Raw genomic sequence first — 24629 nt, forward strand, 5'->3', positions numbered from 1 at the left:
GAGGCTAGAGGTGTCTGGATCCGGCACCGGTAAGCCCCTCCCCTCCTTCTTCGTGCACCATCTTCTCCTCCCCTCCCCTCACATCACCTCATCTCGTGTTCATCTTCAACATCTCACGCCATGGGCGTGGATCTGACAACGACGACAGCAGGAGGGGAGTACTAGCTAGCTCGCCGGCATGTGTGTGCTTCACTGCACGCCGTTCCATCGAGCTGGCCGGACGATGGAGGCGCAAGAGCTAGGGTGCGGCGACGACGACTCCGGCGGCCACGCCCTCCCTCCCTCCCCCAGATGCCAGATGGTGCGGCTATTCTCCTCTCCGTTCAATGGGGATGGGGATCGGGATTGGGAGGAGCCACCGCCACCATGGTCGGGCAGCAGAGCACCGCCTCCTCTCCTCCATGACCAAGCACCGCCGGTCTCTTCGCCTCTCCGGTCGCCGTGGAGGACCATCGCCTCCAGCATCCCCCCTCTCTCTTCCATGATGCCCGAAACCCTAGCCATGTCCATGACGAGCCCAAAGGAGGTGCAACAGGTCAGATCATCATCTTGTTCTTCTCCCACTTGGGGTGTTGTTCCTCTCCGCGTCTAATAACGCATGGGTCGTGTGCAGGTGTTGTTGCTGCAGCTGTGTCGATCTGGAACCGTAGGATGAGAATATGGGGCCTTCTACAGGTTTGATTTTTGTTTGTATTTTACTATCCTAAATCTGCAACATATGTTCACATGTTGCACTGCAAATATTTGATAATTTCCTCTCCTGGGGATTGCAAAGCGATGTGATGAGGCTGCTGGTTGGTATTACCATTACCATGCACTCATATATAATATAGTATTTCTTAGGTGTTAGATATTCTTTAATTGTTTGTATGGATTAGACGAACATGTCACTAGCATTGGCTAATTCGTGGGCAGAAGAACAATTAAGGACAGTAAAACTGACTTGCTAACAATGTTTCCCATTTTCCATTTTATTTGACTCCACCATAATCTATTTCTAGTTGTAATCTTGCCTTAAACTTCTAATTTACATCCTATATTTTCATTATTGAGGTGTTCTAAGTGCTGTGAAAATTATAAATTATCCTTTTAGTTCTTGATATCAATTTTAAATTTTTGTCTATGCATAAGACTGAATTTAAAAATAAATAATTTGTATTCTATCAATTTTTAATTTCTGCCTATACATCAGGTACAATTAAGGAAAAGAACCATACCTAGATATAGTAGGAAGGGATTGTACCAACATCTACAGGTTAGAAGACCAGCAGATTCTTTGATGCCTGAGAAGCACACAGGAAGAAGATGCAATGTGGCTGAGATAAAACAGTGTGACTTTATGGTTGAGAATTCTTGAGGTCGTATCAGAAAGAATATTTTATATGACTAATTAAAACATCAGCACCATGGCTTTAGCTGGTATATTTAGAAAGAAAGAAGTACGTAAGGCTAACATGGCGTAGAAGATTCCCTCTGGTCATGCTAAATATTTTCACTTCAGCAAGGTAATGTCTTAGAAGTGATGATATATATTTGCTTTGCGTAACTTGCTTATTAACTAATCGAGTGAAGTCCTATTGTGTGTACATATTTTTACTTATTAGTTGCATGATGTGCTAAAGATCTAGATAGATATATCAATATTTTTCCACTCTTGTTGCAAAAAAAATGCACAAAGGCATCCATGAACTTTGATTTCCTTTGCACCAGTTTAACAGATACTGTAGGTAGGAGCAATAACAGTTCGACGGATGTGTTATATCATCTTTTAGTCCTTTGCTAACTTATTAGGCATGTGATGGATGTCTTAATATTAAATGTGTTATTTTGCATGCATATGTATAGGAACAATGAGCCTGTGTTGTAGTGTGTCTATGAAGAGCAGAAGTTCACATTCCTTGTATAGAAATGTAGTGCATCACTTTAAAATTCTTGTGCCATTGTCTAACACTAAAGTAGTGATATAAACACTCTTATATTTCTCTATGGATGGATTATTTGAGGATAGTAGAGATTGCATATCATGTATAAGTAGTACGAGTGTATATATATTTTGTTGAACATCAATTGATAGCCATCTAGGTAGATGCAGTGTTGTTGTATGATTAAGAGTTACTTATAGTATTTGAACAAATGGGTGCCTATTTTATTTTCTTCAGAGAGCTGGTGTCTCATGAAGTTCCTTCAAGTAAGTCTGGGTGCTTGACAAGCTCAAGGCTGATTTTGAGAGAGGTATCACCATTGATATTGTGTTGTGAAAGTTTGAGACCACCAAGTACTCCTGCAGTATCATTGATGCTCCTTGACGATGTGATGCCAACATGATCACTAGGACATCGCATGCTGATTGTGCTATGATTATCATTGACTCCACGAAGCATGCTCTCCTTTCACTCTTCGTTCCAAACAGATGTTCTGTTGTTGCAACAAGGTATGATTTCAGGAACTACTATATGTATGTTGCTTCCTGATTATTTCATCCAATGAGCTTTTGAATGATGTGCTTTATCTAGTATGTGGAACCTCTGTCTGTGTTACTATGTTTATGGAAATACATCTAGTTCTTGTACTTGACATTTTAATGTGCAAGCAGATGCATTTCTACTAATGTTTCTTTATATTCTTGAAATGGTTGAGGTGCTGCTTGTTTAGGCCTAGACATACATATTCCAGGATCTTAATTAAAGTTTGCCTTTTATTCTGGAGGTGTTGTGTTGCTATGTATTTTGTGTTAGACATTGTAATGTTTCATCTTACTATAATAGAAAACACAGTCCATAGCCACTACTGTTTTACAAACCCCGTTCTCTAAGTATGTTATGCTTGCATCAGTATGAACTTACATGGACGAACTCTGTTTTTTGTCCAATATCCAATTGTTTGGAACGGTTTGAGCTGAGGTTCTCTTATTGATATGTTTTTTGGTGCATATGGACATCACCACTCCCAGCACATCCTATTATGATGTACTAATTATCAAGGAAGTCTCTTCATATCTGAAGAAGGTTGGTTAGAACTGTGACAAGGTTCCCTTCGTCCCCATCTCTGGGTTTGACGGTGAAAATATGATTGAGAGTCGCTTGATCATATCAATGGGCCCAAGAGGCCTTCAGACAAGCCCCTGGCCTTCCCCTTCGTGACGTGTACCACATCGACGGCATTGAATTGTGCATGTTGGCTGTGTTGAGACTCGAGGCATCAAGCCTGGAGTTGAGGCATGATGTATAGTGTATTACTTATGATGTATGTGTTGCTGAAACAAAAGATATATATCTGTAAATATCTGTTTTTCGCTCGTATTCATTAGTTGGTTGGCCTAATGTTACTTTTTGAAACGTGCTTTACTGGACTCAGACCTTGAGAAATAAGGCCTAGATCTAATTCAGGGAGGAATTGATTATGGTCCACTTTTCACACAAATAATTTGGCCCTGTTTGTACCAAGTAATTGGGCGAAGAAGACATTAAAATTAAATGGGCCATGTCAGATTATATGTCGTATCCATGTCATTTTTTTGCCACGTCACCTTCTACCATGTGGATGGTGCCATGTCAGCATTTTGCCACGTCACCTTGTGCCATGTCATCATGGCCACATAGATCATATGTGGATGAGGGGCATGGGTAGTGACCTATTTTTTGGTCAATAGATTCTACGACCAACTATTTTTGGTCATAGGATCCATGACCAATAACCAGCAAAGGTCAAGTTTGTTCGTTCTTGACGGCCAACTGTTGACCTTCTTATTTTGGTCATAAGAAGGTCATAGATTGAAAGCAATGACAATTCAATGACAAAAATGGTGGGTCATTATCAACCATATTTCTTGTAGTGTCTGATTTAAATCAGTAGCCGTCTCGCATTAAACAAGATCCAGATATAATGTTCATGCTCAATGCAGGCGCCAAATAATAATTATTTAGGTTCATAACTAATCCCTATCGTAATCGAAGAGCGACTGTGCTGGCGGAGATCACATCAACCTTGGAACCATTTCCCACGTGCGTTGTCACTTCGTCCTTTGCCAAAGTCTGTTTATTCCATAGTTCCTATTTTGAGTTACAAATATGAGAGCTAGTAAGGTAAACATCAATAACATGTATATCAAATATACCTTTGTTGAAGTTGCTAGCCTTCTTATCTTCCAAATACTTGGGGCAATTATGCTTCCATTGGCGAGTTCCTTGCAATAGAAGCACTTAGTGTTAGGCTTGGGGCAGCCTTCGGTTTTTCACGGGAGCAGGAACTAACTTGTTGTTCTTCTTGAAGTTTCCCTTCTTCTTGCCCTTGCTCTTCTTGAAAATAGTTGTTTTATTCACCATCAACACTTGATGCTCCTTTTTGATTTCTACTTCTGCGACTTTCAGTATCACGAATAGCTCGGAGAGTGACTTGTTCATCCGTTCCATATTATAGTTCATCACGAAGCTTTTGTAGCTAGATGGCAGTGACTGAAGAACTCTGTCGGTGACCGTCTTAGGTGGAAGGTTTCAACTCCTAAATGACTCAAACGGTTTTAGTACCCAGACATTTTGATTATGTGTTCACCGACAAAAGTATTCTCCTCCACTTTGCAGGCAAAGAATTTATCGAAGGTCCCATACCTCTCAAGTCGGGCATTAGCTTCAAAAAGTAACTTTTACTCCTTGATCATCTCATATGCTCCATTTCATTCAAAACGCCTTTGAAGTCCCGATTCCAAGCCATACAACATGGCACACTAAAATATTGACTAGTCATCAGCACGCCCCTGCCAGACATTCACAACATCTGCGGACGCAGCTAGAGTGGGTGCTACCTCAAGCGGTGCATCAAGGACATAAGCCTTTTGTGAAGCTGTGATGATAATACTTAGATTATGGACCTAGTCCGCATAGTTACTTCCATCATATTTCAACTTAGATTTCTCTTAGAACGCATTAAAATTCAGGGGACCTATTACGCGAGCCATTGATCTAGAACACAATTTGCAAAGACAACATAGACTATGTTCATGATAATGTGTTCAATTAATCATATTACTTCAGAAATCCCACTCAACTAAACATCGCTCAGGTTTTTTCGAGTGTTACATGATCCAAATCCACCAACCCAAGTCCGATCATCACGTGAGATGGGTGGTTTCAATGGTGAACATGTCCATGTTGATCATATCTGCTATATGACTCATGTTCGACCTTTTGGTCTCTTGTGTTCCAAGGTCATGTTTGTACATGCTAGGCTCGTTAAGTTTAACCCAAGTGTTCCACATGTGGAAAACTAGCTTACACTGTTGTATGCGAACGTAGAGTCTATTACACCCGATCATCACGTGGTGCTTTAAAACGATGAACTTTTGCAGCGGTGCATGCTTGGGGAGAACACAATTTTATCTTGAAATTTTAGTGAGGATCATGAAATAATGCTACCTTCGTCCTAGGAAAAATAAGATGCATAAAAGGATTAACATCATAGGAAAATCATAATAGTGAGATGAAATGGCCATCATCTTGTGTTTTTGATCTCCATCTCCAATGCACCGGCATGATCTCCATCGTCACCGGCATGACACCATGATCTCCATCATCGTGTCACCATTGGGGTTGTTGCGCCAACTATGCTTCTACCACTATTGCTAACTCATAGCGATCAAGTAAAGCAAAAAAGGCACAAATAATTAAAGAGAATCTTATGGCTCCTGCCGGTTGTCGTACTAACCGATATGCAAGTCATTATAGTCTATACAAAACATGATCATCTCATACATCACATATATCTCATCATGTCCTTGGCCATATCATATCACAACATACCATGCAAAAATAAGTTAGACGTCCTCTAATTTGTTTTTGCATGTTTTACGTGGCTGCTATGGGTAACTAGCAAGAACCACTCTTATCTACACAAAGAAACAATGGTGACATTCAAGTTGCTATCTAACCTTCTAAAAGGACCGCCTTTGTTGAATCTGATTCAACTAAAGTGGGATAGACAGACACCCGCCAGCCATATTTATTCAACAAGTTGCATGTCAGTCGATGGAACCGGTCTCTCGTACGTGGACACGTAAGGTTGGTCTAGGCTGCTTTATCCCACAATACCATCGAATCAAAATAAGACTAAGGAAGTGAGCAATTTGAACATCAACACCCATAAACACTTTGTGTTCTACTCGTGCATGTTATTTACGCATAGACCTAGCTCTCGATGGAACTGTTGGGGAAAGTTGCATGGGAAACAAAATTTCCTACGCTCACCAAGATCAATCTATGGAGATCATTATCTACGAGAGGGGGAGTGCATCTACATACCCTTGTAGATCGCTATGCGGAAGTGTTGAGAAACGCGGTTGATGTAGTCGAACGTCTACGAGATCCAATCATGATCCCTCCCGTGATCCAATCACGAACGTCCCGATCAAGTGCCGAACAAACGACACATGAGTGTTTAGCACTCATGCAGCTCGATGACGCCCTCACCACCTTGATCCAACAAGCATGGGTGAAGTAGCAGCTGAGTTCTTCGGTAGCACGACGGTGTAATGGTGGTAGGTGGTGGTGCGATCTCAGAAGGGCTTCGCCAAGCGCTACCGCGATCACGAGGATGAAGAAGAACTGAGAGAGAGAGAGAGAGAGAGGACGGTTGTGTCGTGGCTTCCCTCCCTCTCTTCTAGTATATATAGGGGGGAGGAGAAGGCCGGCGCCCTAGCATTTCCCCTAGGGTGGGGCGGCAGCCACCACGTGGCTTGCCCCCCAAGCAAGCAGAGGTGACGGACACCTGTAGGCCAGCCCTCCTCCTTGGCCGCATGGGCCTTAGGTGGGAGTGGATTCTAGCCCACCAAGGGCTGGTGTGCCATCTCTCAAAGCCCATGTGGCCCTCCGGGACAGGTGGACCCCCAGAACTCTTTCGGAACCTCCCTTACAAAACCGGCAACCTTTCAAAAATCTTGCGAAACTCGAATACCAACTTCCCATATGTCAATCTTCATCTACGGACCATTTCGAAGCTCCTCGTCACATCCAAGATCTCATCCGAGACTCCGAACAACCTTTGGTCACCAACATAACAACTCAACTATATCTATATAATCATCGAACGTTAAGTGTGCAGACCCCTACGGGTACGAGAACTATGCAGAAATGACCGAGAAACCTCTACGGTCAATAGCCAATAGCGGGACCTGGATTCCCACATTGGTTCCTACACGTTCTACCAAGATCTATGTCGGTCGGACCAAAGATGTCAAGGATTCAGGTAATCATGTCCCTTTGTCCATTAGTATATTACTTGCCCGAGATTCGATCATTGGTATCCCCATACCTAGTTCAATCTCGTTACCGCAAGTCTCTTTACTCGTTCCATCATACAAGACCCCATGACTAACTCCTTAGCCACATTTCTTGCAAGCTTATTGTGATGTATTACCGAGTGGGCCCCGATATACCTCTCCATCATACGGAGTGACAAATCCCAGTCTTGATCCATTCCAACCCCATAGACACCCTCACAGATACCTGTAGAGAATCTTTATAGTCACCCATTTATGTTGTGACGTTTGATACCCACAAGGCATTCCTCTGATGTGAGTGATTTGCATGATCTCATGGTCATACGAACAGATACATTAACATGCAGAAAGCAATAGCAGTAAACTTGATACGATCAAACGCTATACTTACTGTTTGGGTCTTTGTCCATCACATGATTCTCCTAATGATGTGGTCTTGTTATCAAATGACAACCCATGTCTATGGCTAGGAAATCTTAGCCATCTTTGATCAACGAGCTTGTCTAGTAGAGGCATACTAGGGACAGTTTGTTGTCTATGTACCCACACATGTATTTGAGTTTCCAATCAATACAATTATGGCATGGATAATAAATGATTATCATGAACAAGGAAATGAGATAATAAGTATTTCATTATTGCCTCTAGGTCATATTTCCAACAGATGCAACATAGTATAGATAAGTATTTCCCTCACTGAGTACCAAGGTTATTGAAACAATAGGAGGACCACGCAATCTCCCGTCTTCAACGCCTAAACAGAAAAGAGCACACACTTGCACCCAACGCGGGCAAGAGGGTTGTCAATCCCCTTGATGAACTCGTTACTTGCAAGCAATGAGTAGTGTAGATAGTTCAACAAATATAAAATATAAAAAGTAAATGTAAATAATAATAGGCAACAAGGTATTAAGAGTGTTTGTAAATATATTTGTGGATAGACCCAGGGGGCATACTTTTCGCTAGAGGCTTCTCTCTTGTAGAAAGCATACGGTGGGTAAACAAATTACTATTGGGAAATTGATAGAAAAGCGTATAGTTATGCAATATTTATTGATAGCAATGATCATTACATATAGGAATCACGTTTGGAAGCAAGTAGACCGACACCTGCTTGCATCTACTACTATTGCTCCACCCATTGACCGCTTTATGACCCACAAGTATAGAGGAACAATAGTAGTCCTTTCGATAAGTAAGAGTGTCGAACCCAACGAGGAGTAGAAGGAAATGATAGGCAGTTTTGAGCAAGGTATTCTCCGCAAGTGCTATTAGTGACAGTAGTAGATAGTTTTCCAGCAAGATATTTTGTAACAAGTGACAAGTAACAATAGTAACTAAAGTGCAGCAAGGTAGCCCAATCCTTTCTACAGCAAAGGAGAGGCCAGAAAGTGTTCTTATATGAAGAAAGTGCTCCCAAGGACACATGGGGATTTTTATCTAGTCATGTTCATCATGTTGAATTTATTCGCGTTTGCTACTTTGATAATTTGATATGTGGGTGGACCGGTGCTAAGGTGTTGTTCTTACTTTAACAAACAACCCACTTACAATTACCCCCTAGAGCAAGCATCCGCAACTACGAAAGAAGAATTAAGATAAATCTAACCATATCATAAAACATGTGGATCCAAACCAGCCTCTTATGAAGTAACGTGTAAACTGGGGTTTAAGCTTCTGTAACTCTCGCAACCCATCAGCTACTTGTTACTCCACAATTCCTTCCCTTTGGCCTATAATATGGTGAAGTGTCGTGTAGTCGACGTTCACACGACACCACTAAGAGAAGCAACAACATGCATATCATCAAAATATCGAACGAATGCCAATTTCACATGATTACTTGTGACAAGACTTATCCCATGTCCTCGGGAACAATAGTAACTACTCACACATCATCAACATGTTCAAGATCAGAGGTATAATGATGGTGACAAAGGATCTGAACATAATATCTTTCACTGATTAATCCAACAAGCATCAACTACAAGATGTAATCAACACTACTAGCAACCCACAAGTACCAATATGAGGTTTTGAGACAGAGATCGAATATAAGAGATGAACTAGGGTTGGATATGAGATGGTGCTGGTGTTGATGTTCACGAATATTGGTTCTCCCATGAAGGAGGGAGCATTGGTGATGAGGATGGCTTCGATCTCCCCTCCTAGAGGGAAATTTCCCCCGCAGAATCACACTACCGGAAAGAAAAAGGGCCTCTGCCCAGGTTTCTGCCTCGAGACGGCGGCGCTTCTCCCGAAAGTAATCTCCTAATTTTTCTAGGGTAAAACACACCATATAGGAGAAGATGGACGTCGGAGGGCCAGCAGGGGCCCCACAAGCCATCAGGGCACGGCCAGGGGCTGGGCCGCACCCTGTTGGCTTGTGCCCAGCTCGCAACCCTCCTTTGGTGTATTTTTGTTCCAGAAATTCTTAAATATTCCAAAAATATTCTCCCTGAAATTTCAGGTCATTTGGAGTCTAGTGATTTCTTTGCCCACTCTTCCATTTTCCGGTCCACAATCCGAGTTTCCGAATATTTCCCTCATTGTGATGTTCCTTGCATATCGAGAGAGAAAAAATGCATAAGAATTGCATAAGAATGTGGAATAGTGGACAAGAACAAAGTAAAAAAGATACAAGAAATCATGATGCAAAATGGACGTATCACCGCTATCTAGCATGCATCTAGAGTATTAAGTAAAACAGAGTGATGCTTGGAGAACAGTAATATGATGTAGACAAAATAAATCCAATTAATATGAATCAACCCCATTGTTTTATCCTTACTAGCAGTAATATAATACATGGCATGTCCCTTTCTGCCAGTGGGAATGAGCACCGCAAGATTGAACCCACTACAGTGCACCCCTCTCACTAAAAATAGAACAATCTAGTTGGCCAAACCAAATCAATTGGTCGAAGAGAATTATGAAGCTATCACGAGCATGCATATAAGAATTCAGAGAAGACTCAAATATATTTCATGAATAATCTGGAAAAAAACATAATTCATCGGATCCCAACAAACGCATCGCACAAAGTGATTACGTAAGATAGATCACTTCAAGAATGACGATGATCATGCCAATGAAGAACATGGAGAGAAAGAGAGATAGCCATCTAGGTTCTAACTACGGACCCGTAGGTCTGTGGTGAACTACTCACACATCACATTGGGAGAAGAAAGGTTGATGTAGAGGCCCTCCATGATCGATCCCCCCTCCTGCAGGGCACCGGAATAGGGCTCCAGATGAGCATACAATGGAACAGAGACTTGGCGCAATGGAAAAGTGTTTCAGGAGGCTACTAGGGTTTTTGCGATAATTGAGAATTTATAGGACAGATATGGGCACCAAAGGCCAAGGAAGGTGTCCCCAAGACATCAAGGCGCACCCTGTTGGCTTTGCGCCATCCCGTGGGGCCTCTGGTTTCCTTTCAAAGCTTCGAGGTCCTTATTTTGTCCAGAAAAAATCATCAAAAGTTTCAGGGTATTTGGACTTCATTTGGCACAATATTTCTGAAAAAACAAAAACATGCAAAAAGCGGCAACTCAAACTTGGCATTGGGTTAATGGGTTAATGCTCAAGAATAAAATAAATCTGCAAGTAATTGCCTAAAAAGCATCCTATAATGATAATATAATAGCATGGAACAATCAAAATTATAGATACATTGGAGACGTAAGTTACAAATGAATTAAAACACAAGTTTGAGATTAGTTGATGAAAATAAGAGAGAAAGTTAAAAAAATAAGAAATTATAAGAACATTGGTTGTGTTTGAAAACATTATGGAGGAAAAAGGTTCGGCGTCCATATGTTCACTAGTGTTCTCTCTCAAAAAGATAAGAAATGGTGTGATAAAGAAATTACATTTGGACAACGAATAAATTATAATATATATATATAAGTATGACCACTCATGGCATACCTAACATATGAGCATCATGTTCATAAATTTGTAGACCATTATGCAACTGCACCTTTAGCTAATACTCCACCCTAAGACCGATATCCACCATGCATCTCAAAGTATTAAGGAAAATTGAGTATTGCAATAAGAATAATTGCGTGAAGTAGATCTGTCTCCACCCTATGTTCAAATGACAACTACGCAACCATCCTTATATCCCTAGTAGCAACAACACCAACACAAGCCTTACTCTTGGGGTGACTGCTACTGCAACAAAAGATCCCCGGCAACGGCGCCGGAAATACTTCCGATGTCAGTTGTGCTTCCCTGGCAGCGGCGCCAGGAATAGTCGTGTCGACGGCACCAGGAATCCTTCTGCTACGGCTACGCCATAAGGGACTTCCTAGGCAAATATGCAAAGGATTTCCCCCGTGGCCTTGGAGCCTTGCGTTGGTGTTCCCTCGAAGCGGAAAGGGTGATGTATCACAGCGATGGTAAGTATTTCCCTCAGTTTGAGAACCAAGGTATCAATCCAGTGGAGGAGTATCACAAGATCCTGCACAAACACAAAGAACATGCTCCCAACGCTATGAAGGGGTTGTCAATCCCTTACAGATTGTTTGCCAAGTGAGAATTGAAAGCAACAAAGTAACAAAGCAAAGTAAAAGCGGAGGTGTAAACGGTGGATGTGAATAGACCCGGGGGCCATAGTGTTTACTAGTGGCTTCTCTCATGAAAGCAAGTTGACGGTGGGTGAACAAATTACTGTCGAGCAATTGATAGAACCGCGCAAAGTCGTGACGTCATCTATGGCAATGATTATATCTATAGGCATCACGTCCAAAACAAGTAGACCGATACTGTCTGCATCTACTACTATTACTCTACACGTCGACCGCTATCCAGCATGCATCTAGTGTATTAAGTCCAAAAGAACAGAGTAACACCTTAAGCAAGATGACATGATGTAGATGGACAATCTCATATCAACGACAGAGCCCACCTTGTTACCCTTGATGGAAACTACTTAATGTGTGCCTTGCTGCCCTACTGTCACACGGAAAGGTCACCACATGGTAGAACCCAAAACCAAGCACTTCTCCCATTGCAAGAATCATAGATCTAGTTGGCCAAACAAAACCCAAGACTTGAAGAGACTTACAAGGATATCAAATCATGCATATAAGAAATCAGCAAATAGTCAAATATATATCATAGATAATCTGATCACAAATCCACAATTCATCGGATCTCGACAAACACACCGCCAAAGAAGATCACATCGGATAGATCTCCATGAAGATCATGGAGAACTTTGTATTGAAGATCCAAGAGAGAGAAGAAGCCATCTAGCTACTAACTACGGACCCGTAGGTCTGAAGTGAACTACTCACGAGTCATTGGAGGGGCGATGATGATGATGAAGAAGCCCTCCAACTCCAAAGTCCCCTCCGACAGGGCGCCGGGAAGGGTCTCCAGATGAGATCTCACGGAAACGGAAGCTTGCGGCAGCGGAAAAGTATTTTCGAGGCTCCCTTGATTTTTGCTGTATTTTAGGGAATATATAGGCCAAAGATCTAGGTCAGGGGGCGCTCTGGGAGGCCACAAGCCCTGCCACCGCCGCCTCCCCCTGGTGGCGGAGTGGGGGCTTGTGGGCTCCCTGGAGCCCTCCTAGCTTGGACCACAGGCCCCCTGATCTTCTTTCGTTCAGGAAAAAATCATTTCGGGTATTTTATTCCGTTTGGACTCCATTCCAAAATCAGATCTGAAAAGAGCCAAAAACACAGAAAAAACAGGAACTGGCACTTGGCACTGAATTAATAAGTTAGTCCCAAAAAAGATATAAAAGGTACATAAAACATCCAAAGGTTACAAGATAACAGCATGAAACCATCAAAAATTATAGATATGTTTGAGACGTATGAGTGACACTCTTTGGTGTTTTATCCCTCTATAGACCACAAGTGCTTTGTTGAATTCAAAAAAGTGACACTCTTTGGTGTTTTGTTCCTCGGGTTGTCCACATAAGATTCTTACTCTTGTAATCCTTCAGTACTAAGGCTATATACGTGAATATTCTGGACCTGCTTGGTAGATCAGATAGAATTGCTAATGTTGTTCCTTGATGTATGAACATTGAGACCATAATCAACACTCTTTGTTCTATCAAAAGAGAATCTGGTGAAGTGGCACATGGGGCACAATGGTGCTATGACGGTCAGAATAAGCTGAGAGGTTTGGTGACGTTGGCTTGGAGGAGTGTGACTGGTCCACGAGGCTTTAATGGCCTAGATCTACTTCCTTTTTGGTATGACTTCTCTCGGCAACGGTGAATCAATAGGTCGGCTTATGCTTGTGGACGACTGGGTTGGCACACTTTGTGCTACTTTAGCCTAGTGTTGAAGCTAGACCGCCCGTGGAAACAAGTGACAACCTGCAATAACGACACGAGACTAGAGTCTTTGAAAACATGATACATTCATGTACTCGTCGGCGTTTTTATCATGCAATGGCTTTATCAAGACGTGCAAGGCAGTCTTTCTGCATGGTGGCTTGCAATCATAGTACCAAAGTCATTGGGTCATGGGTGCGTGGATGACGATTATGATGTGGTGGTCAGTACTAAGTAGATATGTTGATGTTTCATCGAGGCATATCGAACTTGGTTTTCTATTGTTAGTGTGTTAGGTGTCATCTCGCAGCACTCCAGACCCAGTTTATTTTAGTACGAGAAGTAGACACACTCTTTATTGCTTCATTTCTGTTATAGGATATACTACCTCCGTTCCTTTATATAAGGTGTATTTTCTGATGATGCGGTGACCAGGGCAAAAAAATTGAGGAGAATTTGATCGAAAATACACTTAACTTATTAGGTAGTTACCAGCTTAATTAGCGGCAACCAAATAACAAGCAGCCTAAAAAAAGGCAACTAAACCTTGCTGCACGAGAATAAAATCAATTGATGGGATGGGAGAGAGAGAAATGTAAGTGCATGCAATGAGGGAGGTATTCTTTCTTACTACCTTCCTATTGGGAACTACTCCCTCCGTTCCTAAATATAAGTCTTTCTGGAGGTTCCATCAGTGGACTACAAACGGATATATATAGACATACTATAAAATGTAAATTCACTCATTTTGCTTCGTATGTAGACTCTTAGTAAGATCGCTTAAAAGACTTATATTTAGGAACGGAGGGAGTACATAGTATTTCTTATATAAGGCAGAGTGGTGGAGCTACGTTGAACCCTACAGGGGTTGTGCCCCCCAGCTTCGGTGAAAGCAATGAAGGATTTTCTACTAGATGCCTAGATTAGAAGAAAAATATAGCATTTGGCCCCTCCAAACATGTCTATTTTGTGTTTAGCCCCCTTAGTATCCTGGCTGCTAGCTCTGCCACTGCTAAGGCATGTAATGGATGGTGGAAGGGCACACTTGAAAATTGTGAGAAATGAGCAATACACCTTTCATTGTCAAAATTTTGAGAAAAACAGATACACCATATATAAAGGAACGAGGAGAGTATACGTATAGATTATTCATTCATTTATAGACCCTATCTCGATGTTTTTTGATGTTTTGGTGGGGGCAGCCATGGTGTGAGAATTATCAAAAATTTAGACATGGTTGAAGACTGCAAACTTCCATGTGCGAACACCGGGATCATCATGAAAATAAAGCCAATAGTAACACTTCATGAACATACATTATTCCCAAGTTACATTCCTTTCCATTGATATCCCAGTTTGACACCACTAGGGCACCTGCTTGGAGTTATACTTTGTGAAAATAACTTGCAAATATCATTGAAACACATAAAAATGACGATAATATAAAAAATCAGATATGAAAACATATTACATGTACCCTAATAATAAGTATTAAGCATAGCATGTTTGCACCAACAATATATCAAGAACAATAGTTGACTTATGGATCAAATCCATAACATTATATGACTAGAACACTTTTGGCATAATTCAAAATTCTCATCCATCCCATGTGACTACACATGATTAGTCATGCATGAATGGAAAAAACAAGGCAACAATGATCGAGAAGTGCATGGTGTAGTGAGCGGTGGAAAAGAACAATTTTGAGGGAATGAAATCGGCCTACAAAAACCTTTGAAACGAAGATTAGAGACGTCCATTATCTTGGCCATGACAAAAGAGATATTTTTTCATGGCTTTTAGGATTAGGAGCACTGTTTAGCCGAGAATAGGGGCCAACCGACCTGTTGTGGGTCCCACACTCCTAGGGGTATGATGTGCCTCCTAGCCACACATGTAGAGGGATGTGGGCCCCATAGGTATCATATGGATGCCCCCATTTGCATGCCTTTGTCAAATCCTAAATCTCCCCAGAAACTATATTTTTAGTTTATTCCTCGATAGTTTATTTATGTATATTGGCAAACACGAAGTTGCAACTCTCACAAAACTACCCCGTTCTTTTTAGTCTGCATTTAAAATTTGTGTGAAGTCAAACTTTGTAAAATTTGATGAACTTTATAGAGAAAATAATGGGCATTCACAATCCAAAATCAATATTATTAGAGGCATCATGAAAATATGTTTCATACTACATAACTTTAGTACTTAGATGTTGATAAATCTTGAATATAAATCTGATCAAACTTTGCATAGTTTGACTTCAAACACATCTTATATCCGGAATAAAAAGAAACCGAGAGGGCATGTTAATAGCAAACTACACAAGGGTGTAGGCTAAAGCCCTTTTTTCGATGTTTAGTCGATGACACACAAGGCCCACATCGAAGGGATGTATGTCTACTTTAACCATAGTGTTTTGCTATTACTTTTTCTAATTGACTGAGCATTATATGCTTCTCAGCCCAGTTCACAAAAGAGATTCGATTGGCACATATAGGAAAACCGTAATGCACGTTCTTAATCCTAATCCTAATCCCATACGCGGAACGCGTGGCCGTCAGCGTCGGCGCCCTCTCGGCCGACAGGCATATCGACAAAGTATCTGCCTAATCCGCCAAAGTACCACACAACGGTGGGCAGGGGAACACGGGCCCTCCCCTCCAAATGATGCTTAGCTACGCTTTCGGCCAAAAACGCCGCGCTTTGGCTTAGTTTAGTGCCGGTCAAATCGTGCATGATCCCCTAAACCCCTCCCCTCGATCGACCTCGTCTCCCACGCTGGTGTGGGTGGCCTGGCTATTCTATTCACGTTGGGCTTTCTTCTTGGGGTTGGGAGCCATTCGTGCATGGAGAAGGGCGTTTCATCGTGCCCACTGTCTAGGGTTTCCACTACTCTGCCTGGCTAGCTAGTAGCGCTTACTAAAAACCAGTAGCTAGTTGGATTGGAAACTTCCAAGATGGCTTGAACAAAGAACAAAAGAAGAGGCCTATATAGTAGGCTTTGATTTTACGGGAAGGTTCCAACAGAAAGGCGCATTATTGACATTTTGGGATGTGGCTTGTCTAACATATTAGCTCCCGTTCTCATTAACTGAGTGTGCAGTTTTTTATTTGCAAATAGGACCCTGATATTAAAAGAAACACCGGACAGTACAAATCAGCTCAACAAAAATAAAAATTACAATGAAATCATTGAGATGCCCTTTGTCTGCAATCTCCAGACCGTGTCGACGGTGCGCCGTCACTGCCGCTCCTCCTTGAGCTCGCCTGACGTAGTTGGATGCGGACGGGAAATCCCCAAACGGGTCAAGAAGACAACATCCGTCCCAGAGATGAAGGAGGAAGAACCACCGGTGAAGCTCCTTGACGATCCAGAGACCCCATAGCTAGAAGCAGACATCAAGAACCACACCACTCCCACAAACTTCTTGACGTCGCCGCCGAGATGAGGCTGAAGCCGGGAAAACCTTATTAAACAAGACGTCGCCGTCATCATCTGAGCGTCGTCCGATCAAACCTTAACCCTAAAACCAGGAAAACAGAGCCCTCCCGCAGTCAGCCGAGATGCACCCCGCTCCGATGGCCCGAATGCCACAGAAGCGAGATAGATGGCGACGACGACGACGGGAGGCAAGGGAACCCTCATCACATGTGCGTGGGAGAGAAGGGAACGAAAGGACGGTTCCTTCGTGTGTTCCAACTGAGTGGGCAGTTTTTCTAACGATAAGGCTAGGTTACAATACTAATAGATACAGTAGATTATAGACATATTGCCGAAATCGAGCAAGATTAATTGTACCTTGGCACATAATCTCTGTTTATTTTTTAAAAATAGTCCAAAAATATAAATAAGTATCAAATAAATATTAGATATAGATATTAGAATGAACTGTGCATGTGAAAAGTTTCGTAAAAAAATTAGTACTCCTCACTTCAAATCTGACCCCAAAATTTTAACCATGGCAAATCAAACCTTTTTCATAGCAAATTATGTTCTCCGAGGATGGCAAGTTTAGTTCACAATCATAGTGAATCAGTATTAGTTTATTTATTTTTGTGAGACAATTGTCATACTTACAAACTAAATTTACCATAATCGCGTCAATATAAATTGCCAAGGAAAACGTCAAATTTGGCATGTATGCCCAAAAATCTGATGTCAGATTTTTAATGTTTCTAGAAACCTATACTTTGCTCATTTATTCCTTTACTAGCATGGAAGAAGCGCGGCTCACGCCATGCCCGTGACTGTATTTTGTGGAAATAAGTCAGAAAACAACATGTATTACGTGAGAAAATAAAATGGAAAAAAAATAGAAATTCTATTTGTACCCTATGATCTGTGTAGGCGCGTAAGAAACATTAAACGATTTAACAAATTGAGTAAACCGGCTGGTCTATTAAATTTTTTTCCCTTTCGTAAGTAAAACAAAAGTGATAGGCACCATAGACGATGCCAAGAACATGGCTATTCTTCTTGCGTAGGTAAATGCACCGAGGGAGAAGAAGTCTCACTTTTGGTAGGGATTGTCTTGGTATTTTTCTTGATTACTGTTTACATGAATGCATAATGCTGATTTACTGTTTTTATTGTTCCGGTTTTTGGGTGTGTTGTTCTTCGTTATAATTCAGATGATATTTCGGTTTATGGTTCACGTGTGTTAATGTTTTCTGTTTATTCATGTGTTTTTCCATTTCATTGGTTTTAATGTTCCCGGTTAGTCGGGTTTATTGTTTCGGTTTATCTGGGTTATTGTTTTTGTTTACGATTCTGGGTATTGTTTAGGTAATTGTTGGTGCACTATTCACTGATGTCTTGGTGTAAAAAATAGTAATTGGTCAATAACTTGAACTTTTTTCCTCACGGGTTACTGTTCATGCTAATATATTGTTTCGGTCTATTGTTTTGTGCCTTGACAACACCATCACCGGAAAGGTATGGGAACGATTGACGCAACTCTGCAGCAATACACCGGTGAAAAATGATGTGTACAAAAATTCTAGAGCTTAACTCTCCATATATGGACGTGAGGGTGGATTTTTTTTGGGGGGGAGGGGGGGGAGGAGAAATGATGTACAGAAAAAATCCTATTTTTTGAACGTGTATTTTTTTCTGGATCATTATTCTCGAATGGTACGGTTCACTGGTGGATGTTGTTCATACATGTCTACTATTTATTGACACTATTCACTACTGGCCACCTGAATGAATAGTGGAAACGCAAAAAAAACGTCAAAAATGAGAAAAAAGGAATGCTTCCCATGTTGATTTATTGTTTTTATTATTTTGGTTTATTCGGGTGTATTATTCTCGGTTATAATTCAGGTATTGTATGGTATTATAGGTCAGGTGGGAAATGATGTATAGAAAACTTATGAAGCTTAACTCTTCACATATGGACGTAAGGGTCGAAGAGGGGGAGACAAATGGTGCGTAAAAAAATCCTAACATTTTTCTATACATGTATTTTTTTTTGGCTCATTGATAGATACAGTTCATACATATCTATTTTTTATTGATATTGTTCGCTACTTTGCACTTAAATCAAATGAACAGTAGAAGTGTAAAAAAGAAAAGTAAAACCCCAGAGAAAAGTAAATGAACCGTAGGAGTGGAAAAAAAATCGGAAACCCAGAAAATCCACTTAAATCAAATGAACAGTGTAATTGTAAAAAGACAGGTAAAAACAGAAAATGTAAATGAACAGTAGAAGTGCAAAAAAAACCAAAACAATCGAAAGCTTGCCACCTGAATGAATAGTGGAAGTGCAAAAAAAAATGTCAAAACTGAAAAAAAGGAATGCTTCTCATGTTGATTTATTATTTTTATTATTTTGGTTTATTCGGGCGTATTATTCTCGGTTATAATTCAGGTACTGTATGGTCTTATAGGTCAGGTGTGAAATGATGTGTAGAAAAATTATGAAGCTTAACTCTTCACATATGGACGTAAGGGTCGAAGAGATGGAGAGAAATGGTGCCTAAAAAATCCTAATATTTTTCTATACATGTATTTTTTTGGCTCATTGGTGGATACTGTTCATACATATCTATTGTTTATTGATATTGTTTGCTACTTTGCACTTAAATCAAATGAACAGTAGAAGTGTAAAAAGAAAAGTAAAACCCCAGAGAAAAGTAAATGAACAGTAGGAGCGCAAAAAAAATGGAAACCCAGAAAATCCACTTAAATAAAATGAACAGTAGAATTGTAAAAAGACAGGTAAAAACAGAAAAGATAAATGAGCAGTAGAAGTGCAAAAAAAACTCGAAAAAACCAGAAAAATCGAAAGCTTGCCATCTGAATCAATAGTGGAAGTGCAAAAAAACGTCAAAAATGAGAAAAAAGGAATGCTTCCCATGTTGATTTATTATTTTTATTATTTTTGTTTATTCAGGCGTATTATTCTCGGTTATAATTCAGGTACTGTATGATCTTATAGGTAAGGTGGGAAATGATGTGTAGAAAAATTATGAAGCTTAACTCTTCACATATGGACGTAAGGGTCGAAGAGGGGGAGAGAAATGGTGCGTAAAAAAATCCTAATATTTTTCTATACATGTATTTTTTGGCTCATTGGTGGATACTGTTCATACATATCTATTGTTTATTGATATTGTTCGCTACTTTGCACTTAAATCAAATGAACAGTAGAAGTGTAAAAAAGAAAAGTAAAACCCCAGAGAAGGAGTGCAAAAAGAAATCGAAAACCCAGAAAATCCACTTAAATCAAATGAACAGTAGAATTGTAAAAAGACAGGTAAAAAACAGAAAAGATAAATGAGCAGTAGAAGTGTAAAAAAAAAACTCAAAAAGACCAGAAAAATCGAAAGCTTGCCGGTTTAGTATATAGTATATATATATTATGATCACATGCAGTTCTCTTGCCTGGTTCAAAAAAGAAAGTGCCCAAAGAGCTAAACAAGAATCTGAAGCTATAAAATGCATGTTCAATGAGTTTGTTTTCTGAAGCCACAAGAATACAAAACTTTATGTGAAACTTTAAATCTGTACCTAATCAATCATTAACATCAGTGAGTGATTTTTTAACTTTTTGAAAGAACGACAAATATTTATCTATGGTAGGATCCGGCGCTCCCGGACTCAGTTGCTAGTTGGGACGTGAAGGGCAACGTCTCTTTTATTCACTGGATTACCTTCATGCTAGTAATACTCAAATAAGGTTTTTTGTTCCTCTGAAAACCAACAAAAATGTTGATCAAATTTTAGCCAATAAAAGAGACGACAACATCAACAACTACAGGTGGAAATGCACCCTGCTGCAATGCAACAAATCTGCACCCACCCACCAAGACATGCACTCCGTTCCAAAATATAAGACCTTTTAGAGATTTCACTAGGAGACTATACGGAGCAAAATGAGTGAATCTATACTATAAAATATGTCTATGTACATCCGTATGTAGTTTATAGTACAATCTCTAAAAGATCTTATATTTAGGAACGGAGGGAGTACTGCACAAAGAAAATCATGAGCCGTCACTGCGGCTCCTCCTTGAGCTGGCCTGACGTAGTTGGATTCGGACGGGAAGTCGCCAAACGGGTCAAGAAGACCACATCCAGCCCGGAGATGAAGAAGGAGGAAGAACCACCGATGAAGCTTCTTGACGATCCAGAGATCCCCATAGCTAGAAGAAGTCATCATGAACCACACCACTCCCACAAACTTCTTGACATCGCCTCCGAGATGAGGCTGAAGCCGGGAAAACCTTATTAAACAAGACGTCGCCGTCATCATCTGAGTGTCGTCCGTCAAACCTTAACCCTAAAACCAGGAAAACAAAGCCCTCCCGCAGTCAGCCGAGATCCACCCCGCCTCGATGGCCCGAAGGCCACAGAAGTGAGATAGACGACGACGACGACGACGGGAGGCAAGGGAACCCTCATCACATGTGCGTGGGAGAGAGGGGAACGAAAGGACGGTTCCTTCGTGTGTTCCAACTGAGTGGGCCGTTTTTCTACCGATAAGGCTAGGTTACAATACTAATAAATACAGTAGATTATAGACATATTGCCGAAATCGAGCAAGATTAATTGTACCTTGGCACATAATCTCTGTTTATTTAAAAAAAATAGTCCAAAAATATCAAATAAATATTAGATATAGATATTAGAATGAAATGTGCATCTGAAAAGTTCCGTAAAAAAATTTAGGACTCCACTTTAAATCTGACGCCAAATTTTTAACCATGTTAAATCAAACCTTTTACATAGCAAATTATGTTCTCCGAGGATGGCAAGTTTAGTTGACAATCATATTAAATCTGTATTAGTTTATTTAATTTTTGTGAGACAATTGTCATACTTTAAACTAAATTTACCATAATCGCGTCAATATAAATTGTCACGGAAGAAGTCAAATTTGGCATGCATGCCTAAAAATCTGATGTCAGATTTTTTATTTTTTCTAGAATTAAACCTATACTTTGCTCATTTCTTCTTTTATTATGATCACATGCAGTTCTCTTGTCTGGTTCAAAAAAGAAAGTGCCCAAAGAGCTAAACAAGAATCTGAAGTTATAAAATGCAGGTTCAATGAGTTTGTTTTCTGAAGCCACAAGAATACAAAACTTTATGTGAAACTTTAAATCTGTACCTAATCAATCATTAACATCAGTGAGTGATTTTTTAACTTTTTGAAAGAAGGACAAATATTTATCTATGGTAGGATCCGGCGCTCCCGGACTCATTTGCTAGTTGGGACGTGAAGGGCAACGTCTCTTTTATTCACTGGATTACCTTCATGCTAGTAATACTCAAATAAGGTTTTTTGTTCCTCTGAAAACCAACAAAAATGTTGATCAAATTTTAGCCAATAAAAGAGGCGACAACATCAACAACTACAGGTGGAAATGCACCCTTCTGCAATGCAACAAATCTGCACCCACCCACCAAGACATGCATTATACTGCACAAAGAAAATCATGAGCATCTAGCCGAATAATAATTGTGTCTAAATATTTATTGAAAAAAAATACCCTATGGAAAACGAAGAGTGAAGAAACAGGCAAGTCAGCAGCAGGTGGGCAAGTGGCGCACCTTTATAGGCAGCATCCGCGCGGCCACATCCCACCCATCCTCCTCCCCTCATATCCTCCTTCTCTCCCACGACACACCAAGCCAGCGACCGACGACGCACCGCACAACCAGCCGACGACAGCCTAGCTAGCGACCGCACATCGACCGACCAGCGATCGCCGGAGTCCGGCCGAAGCAGCTTGCGAGCTCAAGCAACGCGCGCACGCCGATGTCGACGAGCTCGACCAACTCCGCCGAGTCCCCGGCCGTTTCCGGCCTCGACTACGACGACACCGCCCTCACCCTCGCCCTCCCCGGCTCCTCCGCCGACGACCGCAAGCGCGCCCACCACGACGAGCAAGACAAGCCTCCCTCTCCAAAGTACGCGGCCTTCTCCGTCTCTCGCATGTCGCACGACGAGCTGGTCATGTATATTACATAGTCTTGTGTCTTGTGAATGGTTTCTGACCTGGTACGTGCGCTTGTTGACTGACAGAGCGCGCGCTGTGGGATGGCCGCCGGTGCGGGCTTACCGACGCAACGCGCTGCGCGAGGAGGGCGCCTGCAAGCTCGTGAAGGTGGCCGTGGATGGCGCCCCCTACCTGCGCAAGGTGGACCTCGCCGCGCACGGCGGGTATGAAGCCCTGCTCCGCGCGCTCCACGGCATGTTCGCCCCGTGCCTCGCCGTCCGTGGCGAAGGCGAGCTCGGGAGCAGGCTCGTGGACGCGGCCACCGGCGCCGAGTACGTGCCCACCTACGAGGACAGGGACGGCGACTGGATGCTCGTCGGAGACGTCCCCTGGAAGTAAGCAAATTAAACTCCTAGCTATAGTACGTTCTTGCAGATTTAAGGTCTTCACAAACAAATTTGCTAATCTGGTTCAAATCATGTCAATGCAGAATGTTCGTCGAGTCCTGCAAGCGGATCCGACTCATGAAGAGCTCCGAGGCCGTCAACCTAGGTAAGCAACAATAATCTAAGATCATGTCCTACAACTACAATCAGCATCTGACGATTGCAGATGAACACGCACAAACACATCACCAAGTTACTAACATTTCCTCTTAATATATTTGATGCAGCTCCAAGACCATCCTCCCAATGATCAGTAGACACGGTTGATCTGTCCGAGTTTGATTTCAAAATGTGTGCAATGGAAGAGGCTTGGCTGATCAGGTCCTCCATGTACCTATACAGTAGGATATAAGCATATACCAGTGTGATGTACTGTACTTGTCAAGTAGTTTTTGTTCTTAGTTTCCTGGCTTCTTCATGTTCGCCGTTTCTGCAGGCAGCGGCCTTGTGGAGTAGTGTTTGTCGGCAAGGGACATATCACATCTGCACGGTACATGTTGGTGCTGTTGTTGTTAGACTCTTGTGCCTTGCTGCACTGTATGATCACGAGATATACGAGTACAATCTCTGTCATTTCTTTCTGTCGCGACTTTAGCTGCCTGCCTGCCTGCCTCTGTTTGTGCCATCTTTCCCATCAATGCTGCTGCAGTAGTAGTAGTACGTGATGTGTCTTGTTCTTTTGGTTGGGAACTATGGTCTTGTTTGGGTCGATAGATGGTGATTGCTGTGGAAACCAGTGGCAGTGGGAATCTGTGTGTTTGGACAATTTGGCACCGAACGAAACAGCGCAGAAACTCAACCAATAGTGCAACTGAAAGGTCCAGTTGCTCTGCTTAACTTGCGCCAGGTGACTCGTAAGAGTATTTTCATTTACCCCAACAAAAGCAACTTCAACCGGCCGACCCAAACGGACAACACTTTTGTTTGTTTTTTGTCCGTTTGGAACGGCCCGGACACCATCGTCCGTCTCCGCGTTGGGTCGACGCATGCGTCCAATGTTGATCCGATCCATTTTGTAACGACGCATAAAAAAATTATAGACAATTTCAAAAATAAAAACAAACATAAATTAAACATTAAAGCCGGCTACAAAGCCCCGCGAGAGTCCATGCGTCTCCATTACATTCATCATTACATTATAATTGAACATATT

The 24629-nt window shown here is 41.5% G+C and overlaps 1 protein-coding gene and 1 pseudogene across 2 annotated transcripts; both read left to right on the forward strand.

Annotated features, from left to right (window-relative positions):
* Positions 1-223: 223 nt before the first annotated feature.
* On the forward strand, positions 224-3221 carry LOC123409147 (annotated as a pseudogene).
* Positions 3222-22667: 19446 nt separating this feature from the next.
* On the forward strand, positions 22668-24057 carry LOC123408365 (auxin-responsive protein IAA23-like). Of its 2 annotated transcripts, XR_006612731.1 has the most exons (5): positions 22668-23001; positions 23117-23425; positions 23521-23582; positions 23704-23797; positions 23913-24057. XR_006612731.1 is itself a non-coding variant. In XM_045101486.1 (4 exons), the coding sequence occupies exons 1-4, from the start codon at positions 22850-22852 to the stop codon at positions 23724-23726; spliced, it is 546 nt and encodes a 181-aa protein (XP_044957421.1). In that variant the 5' UTR covers positions 22668-22849; the 3' UTR covers positions 23727-24057. The 2 variants fall into 2 exon arrangements, 1 of the variants encoding a protein (XP_044957421.1); XM_045101486.1 differs by having other exon boundaries at positions 23704-24057.
* The last annotated feature ends 572 nt before the right edge of the window (positions 24058-24629 follow it).

The sequence above is a fragment of the Hordeum vulgare genome, chromosome 7H, assembly GCF_904849725.1.
Source record: "Hordeum vulgare subsp. vulgare chromosome 7H, MorexV3_pseudomolecules_assembly, whole genome shotgun sequence".
In the NCBI taxonomy this organism is placed as follows: domain Eukaryota; kingdom Viridiplantae; phylum Streptophyta; class Magnoliopsida; order Poales; family Poaceae; genus Hordeum; species Hordeum vulgare.

Coding starts and splice junctions, on each gene's coding strand:
- LOC123408365 (XM_045101486.1), top strand. CDS start 22,850: ATGTCGACGAGCTCGACCAACTCCGCCGAGTCCCCGGCCGTTTCCGGC. Junction 23,426..23,520: donor GTCGGAGACGTCCCCTGGAA/GTAAGCAAATTA, acceptor ATGTCAATGCAG/AATGTTCGTCGAGTCCTGCA. Junction 23,583..23,703: donor CTCCGAGGCCGTCAACCTAG/GTAAGCAACAAT, acceptor TATTTGATGCAG/CTCCAAGACCATCCTCCCAA.